This window comes from Chrysochloris asiatica, unplaced genomic scaffold (assembly GCF_000296735.1).
Source record: "Chrysochloris asiatica unplaced genomic scaffold, ChrAsi1.0 scaffold00021, whole genome shotgun sequence".
Classification (NCBI taxonomy): domain Eukaryota; kingdom Metazoa; phylum Chordata; class Mammalia; order Afrosoricida; family Chrysochloridae; genus Chrysochloris; species Chrysochloris asiatica.
In genome coordinates this window covers 29,033,832-29,043,630 of record NW_006408539.1, presented here as the reverse complement: position 1 = coordinate 29,043,630, position 9,799 = coordinate 29,033,832, and the positions used below count along the sequence as shown (strand labels likewise).

Here is a 9,799-nt window from a genome sequence, read left to right as displayed (position 1 = left end):
TTATACAATACACCATTTGATTTCCTGACTGCTGCTTCTATGATAGTTGATCCAAGAAGAATAAAGTCCTTGACAACTTCAATCTTTTCTCTGTTGATAAGAATGTTGTTTATTGGTCAAGCGGTGAGGATTTTTGTTTTCTTATATTGAGATGCAATCCATACTAAAGGCTGTGGTCTTTGATCTTCATCAGTAAATATTTTACGTTCTCTTCACTTTCAGCAAGCAAGGTTGCATCATCTGCATATCACAGGTTGTTACCCTGCAGTTGCTGGTTGAGTTTGAACCACCAACCTTGTGGTTCAAAGTAACCTTGAGGCCCAGTGCTTACATATTGTCACATAGTACCACACCAGGACTGTCAATCTGAGTGGTAGGTGAAGTAATATACAAGAGGATATTGTCCCAGAAGATATAAAGATGGTGGAAGACACAGGGGGGAGTGCAAGAGCTGAAGGGAATAGAGGAAACCACTGTGAACGAATTGTACATGGAAAGAGCAACAATCAGTGTAATGACACCAAGTGTATGATTTACTGAATGTGGGACTGCTGGTATGCTCTTCACATCTCCACTCAATTTACAATCAAGCTTTTAAAAATGTTGTTTTTTTTCTTTTTTAAAAAAGGCAGTTTTGGCATTCTTGTGGCACTCAAAAGCTGTTTCTTTGAGGTTTGGCAAATAAGAAAAAATCTGAACAGGGCAGAAAAGTATTATAAGGTGGGTGGGGTAAGATTTCCCAATGAAACTCTCATAGGATAGTATCAAAGAATGAGCAGATGCATTGTTATAACAGATAATATTCCTCAGAGCAAATTTCTTGTCAACACAGTTTTCAATTTTCTTAAAAGTTCTTTATCCTATGCTCTTACAGAAAATCTACCAAGATGACCACTTTAGATTCCCCAAACCTAGAAGCCATGACCTTCTGAGCTGACCTCTCAGCCTTGGACTTTTTTTTTTTTGAAGGCACCCTAAGGAAACTAAGTGGACTACTGAGAAAACTTGTTTGCAGTCACCCACTGAGCACAGAAACATGCCTAAATACGTTTTGTTTGGAATACATCCATGAATGTATGAACAAATAGTTCCCGGGGAACGCTGAACTGAAAAGACAACTATAGCACTGTACGTTAGGTATTCTTCCATAGAAGACATGAGGTCTGGTAGATAAGGGGACACACAGGATAAAAAATCACTTACCTGTAAAGAGGGTGTAGTGAGTTCCTGTGTGTAGTAGCATGGCTTATTTGTCATCTTTATGGAAAATCCACATATGTGGGGGAGTTTAGATTTCAGATCCATAAGAAAACTTTTCAACACACTTTCCAAATCCACTCTGGGAAAAAACTGTATGGGCTGGCTTCTGATGCAACTGAGAGGGTATCTGAACAATGTTAAAGAACGTGCAACATTTTTCTTTTGTACCTAAGAGAAATTTGAAATTTTAAAAAATATTGAAAAAAAGTTTTTAAAGGCATAATAAATAAATTCGAATTATCTTTTATTTAGCTTATTCCATACCATCCAGAACTCAAAAGCATGCAATTTCATAGGTGACTGTGTGTCCATGTTAATACACAATCAAGGCAACTCATTGTTATCTTTATTATATGGTTGTCTAAACTAAGATGTTTCAAACATTATAAAGAAGGCACGATGAGCCTTGGTATGGTGTTGCATGATAAGCGCTAGACTGCTAACCACAAAGTTGGCAGTTCAAGCCCACCAGCTGCTCTTCGGAAAGTCTATACAGGATCGCTGTAAGTCAGAACTGACTCTCCGGCACTTAACAACAACATACACCTGGTTACCCACTGCTGTTCAGCTGATTCTCGCTCACAGTGACCTTGTAGGACAGAGCAAGGCTGTCATCTTTATGGAAGCAGAATGCAACATCTTTCTCCCATAGAGCAGTTAATGGGTTGGAACCACTGACCTTTTGGCCAGTGTTTAACCGAGCACTTAACCACTGTGCCACCAGGGCTCCTATGAGCCTTATGATGTTGTTAAGTGTCACTGAGTTGGTTCTGACTCATAATGACTCTGTATAGGGTTTCTGAGAACGGCTGGTAGGTTTGTAACTGCCGACATGTGGTTAGCAGTCTAGTGCTTATCTACAGCTCCATGCTAGGACTTCTAATAGACTATCATTACAGTGAGTGTTTATAGTAAATAGCAAACAAGTTACAGGCACAAAAGCAGTAGGAAATTCCATTCAGAGAACCACATTTATAGTGGTTCTACGTTCAAGGCAGTCCCTTGAGAAAAGTAGTTACTTGTTCTAAAGAAACCGTTCTGAAGATTTGGAATAACGAAAGGGGATAACTGATATATCGCAACCTCAATTTTACTATCAATATTTCTGTTAGAAAACGTGACCTCAGAAAGGAAAAGCTGTGGCTCTCCTTCTGTTTGAAATGCCAGGCAGTAACACCAAAAAGGCAGAGCCTTCAAAAGCAAGTGTTGAGAGAGGTTTTATTAAGTGAATGGGGAATGTTAAGTGTAAGTTAAATTCTCTAAACTCTGCCTGTAAAATTAAATAATCGTCCATAAAGAAAGCAAGACTGTGTTAGATTACTGGTTCTTCTACCTCAGTGCTCTCAGTACTACCTGGCACCACTAGAGGGAGAATCCTTTGGTTACTTCTTTGTACTAAGAAGCAATGTTACAGCTACTCTAAAGTTTCTTTTCTGCCTAAACTACTGAAATAGTATTTACAGAAAAAATCATCCTCATTGAGCTCATCCTCGAAAAGAAGTAGAGGAAAACCCTAAGCAAAATAGAAATACACACACACAGAAAAGGCAGTCAAGTAGTAGTCTCATTAAGCAAGGAGGAGGCTGAAAGTAACAATAAAAGTGGGGCGGTGGTAAGCTTGGGGGATCAAGGTGAGCAGAGAGCATCTGTCACACGTGGTTGTAGAAAGGATACGTGAAGATTCTTTCTCCTATCATTCTGAAGTAGATGCTGCAGTATATTTTCATAGTCCCACAATCTTCTGGAAGTTTATAGCCATACTAAAAATTAAGCACAAAGTTGAAATCATCTTTAGAGGAAGGTAGGAGCAGGTTGGATTACAAGATACAAATTCAGTCCCTTGTAAGGAAGGCTATGTAGGCGCTCTACTTACCAGGTCATTCCAGTGTTTCTGGAAGTCTCTATACGAGTGGAAAGGGCAGTCAGGGGGCGTGGTGTGAAGTATATTTATTATCTGTCCCATTTTCATGCTGTGAAAAAGAAGAGCTTCTCAATATTCTGAAACAATGCTTAAATATGGTTTGATAAGTTAACTATGTGGCTTAGACACAGGGTGTAACTATCCATTCCTAGGTAGCAAATGAATCATTTTCTCCTAGTTCCAAACATAAACTTCAGTCTCAGCAACTATAATTTTCAGAAAAATCTAAACTGAGTAAGAAAATAAAATACAGAAAGAAAGAAAGAAAAAAAGCTAATGGCTATGAAAGGAAAAAACCCCACCAAATCATAAGGAAGAAAATGCCGCCACACAAGGGCATGTCAGTTAATTAATTGTCAGACTTTAAGAAAAGACTGTTAAGGGTTGAATTAATCAGCCAAATCTATGTTCCCTATGTATCTCTTCCCTGCTGCAATAAGTAAACTATTATGTCTTGGTTGTTGTTAAGTGTTGTCATGTTCTGATTCTTAATGGTCTTGTATTGAGTTTCCGAGGAGTGGCTAGTGGGTTTGAACTGCTGACCTTGTGGTTAGCTGTCCAGTGCTTATCCTACCGTACCATACCAGGACTCTAAACTATCATGCATATGTTGTTATTATTGTTGTTAAGTCCAGTCATTTCCGACCCATAGCAATCCTGAATAGGGTTTCCAAGGAGCAGCTGGTGAGCTTAAAAGGCCAATCCTGAAGTTCAAATGACTTTGCAGTCCAGCACTTTAACACACAGTACCACCCCAGGGCTCCTATTATGCATATGCTACCAATAAATGAGACTTCTTTCACTGAGCAAATTAAAACTTCATCCCAATTCAAACACATTGCTGTTGAGTGGAATCCACCTCATAAGGATCCTACAGGACAGAGGAGAACTGCTCCATGGAGTTTCAGAGGCTGGAAATCTTTATGGGATCAGATTTCTTCCTCTCTTCCAGTGGAGGGTCTGAGAAGCCGGTGGGTTTGAACTGCTGACTGTCTGGTTAACAGCCAAACACTTAATCTACTGCACCACCAGGGACTCTCTTGCATCCCAATAGTCCTGTTTATACAACTATCAAAGCTGTTCCCCTGGAGCCGTTATAAACTGAAAACTCAGTTCCCTCTTCAATCACACTGAGGCATCAACTATTAGGGACAAGTGTGTCAGGTCTTAGGTCATTGCATAACAGAATCTAGAGATCTTACTCTTTCTTTAAACTAGATCAAAAACAAAACGTGAAACAACTATTTGTTTAGTTGTTTCCTAAAGGAAATTAATAGTAACTTTAAGTCTGGCAATATTACCGATGTGAACCCAGCAAATGAGAGAAAATGACCATGTTGGGCATCTGCCAACAAATGTGCCCTACCAACAAATCAAATTCCCACCTTGGCAACACGTAGCACCAGTTGCTTAAGATGGTATGACTGTCAATGATGGCATTCTTGTTAGCTTCAAACTTCTTGATAACACTCTCAGGAATATCAAATTCTCTCAGCTTCCAATAGAAATAAAGATGTTAGTTAATAGCACGCATCCTCCAAAGAATTTGGCAAGGCAAAGGAGACATTAAAAATACATCTTTGTTTTACATCTTTATAAGCACTGGACCACAAGATCGGTTTGAACCACAAGGTCAGAGGTTCAAAACCACCAGTCATTCCTCGGAAACCCTTGTTAAGCATTGGAAGCGACTCAAAGGCACGTAACACCAACAATTACATACATGTCGTCATAACACAGTTTCTGCATGACTGAATCCTGTATAACACATCCAGCTGTGCCTCAAGTAGACACTGTCCTAATTTCCTGCTCTTCCTCTCAGCCTCCAAACTCAAAACACATAAACCATGCTTATTTCCTTGGTTTTCCATTTCTTTTTGAGTATGTTAACATACAGGCCTTCAATCCCCCTTGCCATGGAAGGGATTTACATTTGTAAGCATGGTGTGTTAGGAACCCACTTTCTGGGGGAGTCCCGGAAGGGGCTGAGTCAGGAGCTATCCTTGACCTGCAGCATTTGGAGGGAGAGCACAGAGCAAGCCCCTCTAGCTCCACCTCCTGGAAAGCTCTTCCTTGTTCCCCAGGGGTAGTCCCTGAGGACCAGTAAGCTTGTGGGTACCAAGGGCAGTTTCTGTTTGTTATCTGCCCTGGGAAGTCTCCTTGGCTCCGTTGCTTCAAAGACACACAGAGAACACAGGAGAGGTGGCATATGAGTGGGTGAGCAGTCCCTGTCTTGAGATCAGAGAGGGTGGTTCACAGTCCCTCTCCCCTTTCTTAACCGGTCTCCACAACATCATTGGGGAAACAGTGCTCTAACCTCACTGCCCATGTCCATCTAGCACAAGTTAAACTGGCCAACTTTTTATTGCCTGGATGAGTCAGGAGCATTTTAACTCTAATACTGCTTAAAGCATTGCCCACTCAAGTTTATCCGAGTCCTAGTCAGAGCCTGCCCTGCTCTGAACTCCCACAGCGACTGTGAAAACTCCAGGACAGGACGAGACGGGACAAGTAAGAGCAGGGGAGCAGAAACCATGACCAGAGAGAAGGGAGGAGAAGCTGTGCTGGCTGTATTCTGAGGTGTGAGAGCCAGGCCAGGCAGAACTAGTAAAGACACTGCCTGTGCTGTGCTGTGCCGTATTGTGTTTAGGAGACAAGCTGCAGTGTGGTAAGGAGAAGTGGTGAACACCGGGATATCCAGGACCAGCAGGTGGAAGAAGCAGACTATGTGAGGAAAAACTCCAATGGGGAATTCCGAGGAGGCAGGCACAGGTCTAGATGTCAGCAGCTGATGGGTTCTCACATAAACCTACATGCTTCGGTGCACAGCTTTCTGCTGTGCTCTACACTATTCCGAGACTCAAGTCAATTGCTGCAGGCTTCTCCGTGGTATGAGTCAACACAGATTATTCTAAAAATGTTCACCATACACACCAAGAGACAACAAATTTAGAACCAAGCTTGTATTCATTCACACACATCTACAAATGTCAACAAGGCCATACTGATAAGCAAGTTGTCGTTGTTAGGTGCCTTCGAGTCAGTTCTGACTCATAGCAACCTTATCTAGGGTTCCTGAGGGGTGGCTGGTGAGCTGCTGACCTTGCAGTCCAGTGTATAACCAACAGTGCCACACCAGGACTCCAATAAATATTACTTCCTCTTTATAGATTTTATTTTCTCTAGGGAATATTGAGGTACTGGGCACCTTGTTTTGGAGAAAAATCTCTGTTAACACTGTGACGGAAGAATAAAGAAAATAAGCAAGAAGGCCAGTCTGGAGACTAATTTAATAGTCCAGGCAAAACAAGGTGGTCCTAACAAGAGCAACAGGAATGGTGATGAACAGGAGGAAGTAGGTTTCAGAGACCAAGGCAGGCTAGTAAAGACTAATTAAATTGGATACAGAAAGTGAGAAAGAGCTCATGATGGCTGCAAAGTTTCTAAAGAGGTAACAAACAAATTGGCTGTTGATGCCAGTAATCAAAAGAGTAAATATAAAGAAGGAACTGATATAGGGTTGAGGAGGGAGACCAATAAATACATTCATTTTAGACATCATTAAGTCTGAGCACTATTAGTCCATTCAAGAGAAAGATTTCAACACAGGACAGAAAGGTTGCAATTATACAAAAAGATCTGACTGGTATCCTCAACAAGATGGTTTAACAGTGGCTACAAGAATGTGCTCGAATGGAATAGTTGTGAGGATGGTGCAGGACCAGGCAGTGTTTCCTTCTGTTGTGTATAATAGGGTGCCTAAGAGTTGGAACTGACTCCACAGCACCTAACAACAACAACAACAACAGTGCATAGGTAAAAGTCATTGGAATGGGTGAGCCTGGTAAAGAGAAGAAAAGAGCTCTGAAGACAGGATTCTAGGGAGAAGGAAAATGACAGTTAGTGAGTGATTACTAGCATGGAAGGTTCTGTGCTAGGTCCACTGAGAATGAACAAAATACAAGCAAGACAGGTCCCTTCTGTTAGAGGAAAGCGTCAAGTGTAAAAATACATGACAACGAGGGTGAGATGGCATTTACTATGAGCTCAAACAGTGTTTTAGATTTGGTGGTAAAAGAAGAGGAAGAAGTGGGTGTTTAGGTCAAGTACGGCTGTGGAATCTTGAGCATCACCCTAAAAGAATTTTGCCCATGGGACTAATAGGACCAAATCTGCATCAGACTGACAGAAGGTTTTCTTTGCATAAACAGATGAAAGCAATATAAGGGGACTTCAAAAAATTCAGGAGGAGGCAGAGGCAAGATGGTGGACTACGTAAAAGTGCTACACAGACCCTCAATAAGAAAGAGAACAGAAATCCCAATGAAACAGACCAGTCTGCCATCCCTGGAACCCTGAACTTCAGATGTAGGTATTGAGAAATGGACTGAATGCTTACTAGGATAGGAAGCTAAACAGATGCCACACACACACAAAAAAGGACACAGACTAGTGACCTGTGCCGGTGCTGTCTTAACTTTTGTGAGTGGCTTTAGAGACAAGTTAGAGATTTGATGGTCCAAAGGTGTACAGGGACTCGTGGACATAAAGACGTGATTTATTCTTGTTTGACACACTCCCCTAGTGACCAGAGGTGTGGCTGGCCCCTTCCTGTGTACACTCCCAGTGAAGCACCCTCTTTCCAAGGGTTGGAGGCCCATGGTGGTGAGAGCTGCGTGCCTGGATTCAGGTGAGCCCTGCTCCAAACCTGCAGAGTTAGCCCTAGTCAGCCCTAGAAAACTAACCCTTACTAGAAGAAGCTAAACAGACAGACATGGGGGAAAAAAGAGAGACAGGTGATCTGTGCTGGCCAGTCAGGCATGGAATAGCCAGTGTGAACTTCCAAGGGCAGCTTTTTGGAGGTTGAGGGCAGTTGAGTGGTACAGAGGCATACTGCTTACTGGCAGAGAGAAACGGGCATTTTTTTCTTGTAGCCCACATTGCCCTGGTGGCCAGAGGTGCGACCAGCCCCACCTGCATATATCCCTAGTGAAGCTCCTGCTTTCTGGTGGTCAGAACCACAATGATGAGCCAGGCAGTTGTTGAATTGCATTTAAGTGAACAGCAAGCTATATCTGCCCCAGTTCTGGAGCCTACATTCAACTGAGACCAGCTCAAGACCTGCAGGGCCAGTTCTGGCCAGCTCTGGACTAATGGGAACTTTCATCCCTAGCTGCCCTCTGGGATGGAAACACCTTGATCCCAGCTTCTTTAGGGTTTGCATGAACTCTTTCTGGATTGGGTGCCCAGAGCAGAAAAACCTAGGCATATAGGAACTTCATCTAGGGCCAAAAACCACTGTTTCATCCCTTGCCCACCCACCATGTGAAATCCTTGGCTGGCAGGAACCCCCAAGAGTTTTCTCCTCTCTGGGTCATGCACCCTTCCTGTTTTTCCTTTCCTTGTTATTGTTTGTTTATTCTTTATTCCCTTTTTACCTTCTCTTGCTTTTTATCCTTTCTATCTCTACCTTCATTTGTTCTTCTGTTTCTCTTTCCCCTCCCATTCCCTTCTTCTATTTTTGCTCTTGAGTCTTTCCTTACTACTCTCTGGTCTCTTTCTTTTACTATCCCTCTCCCTAATTGTGTTTAGGAGCTCTGGTAGCATAGTGGTTATGAATCGGGCTGCGAACCTTAAGGTCAGCAGTTTGAAACTACTAGCTGTTCCGCGGGAGAAAGATGAGGTGTTCTGCCCCTGTGAAGATTTACAGCCTCAGAAACCCTGTACAGGGTCGCTATGAGTCGGAACCGACTCCACGGCACATAACAACAATTGTGTTTAGTGCTTTTCCTTTTTTTTCATTTTCTAATATATTTTTCTCTTCTGTGATTTTCATTTTATTTTTTATTTTCTCTTTTTAATTACTGTATTCTTTTTGTAGCTGTTTCCTGCTTTATTTATTTTTCCTCCATTATTATTATTATTATTTTGCTATTGTTTGCTTATTGTTATTGTTTTCTTGCTATCTTATGTCTATCTATCTATTGTCTTTTTTTCTATCTTATGTCTTTCTATCTTATTGTCTCGCCCGATGGAGAACAGCAACTACCCAGCCACAATCATGCCGTCTGTAGTCCCACCTTCTGGGCAAGAGTCAGTATCAGCTGTAATACACCTGATCAATGACAAAAACCAACAGTCAATCCCACCCTAAACTGAGCTGCATGAACAGCGACCAGAGAATGGTGCGCATGCTTCCATTCTCTAATCATACCCACCAGGAAGCAGTTGGTGAAAGCCCAAGAACACACCAACACACAAGCACCAGTTAAAAAAGAAGAAAATGATCAGGTCATTAAAAATTCCCAACAAAAAAGGTCTAGGTCCAAATGGCTTTACTGGTGAATTCTGCCCAACATTCAGAGAAGAGCTTATACCAATTTGACTCAAACTATTCCACAACACAGAAAAGGATGGAAAACTCTCAAATGCATATTATGAAGTATAACTCTTATGCCAAATAAGGCAAAGGCATTACTAAAAAATAATATTATAGACCAATATCCTTCAGGAACACAGATGCAAAAATTCTCAACAAAATCCTAGCCAAAAGAACACCCATACCTGCAGATAATACCCACTTATCCTGGCTTCAGTGACTGGATGATCAGAGCTCAA

The 9,799-nt window shown here is 41.8% G+C and overlaps 1 protein-coding gene across 1 annotated transcript in view; it reads right to left on the bottom strand.

Annotated features, from left to right (window-relative positions):
* The window catches only part of LOC102813759 (chromosome unknown open reading frame, human C18orf63), a 141,116-nt gene that overhangs the window by 101,300 nt on the left and 30,017 nt on the right, over positions 1-9,799 (bottom strand). Inside the window, exons 7-10 of the mRNA XM_006837589.1 lie at positions 4,567-4,676; positions 3,134-3,230; positions 2,935-3,020; positions 1,204-1,387 (exon numbers count right to left, since the gene is read on the bottom strand). Coding sequence (XP_006837652.1) covers positions 1,204-1,387; positions 2,935-3,020; positions 3,134-3,230; positions 4,567-4,676 — 477 coding nt within the window. The remainder of the gene's footprint in view (positions 1-1,203; positions 1,388-2,934; positions 3,021-3,133; positions 3,231-4,566; positions 4,677-9,799) is intronic.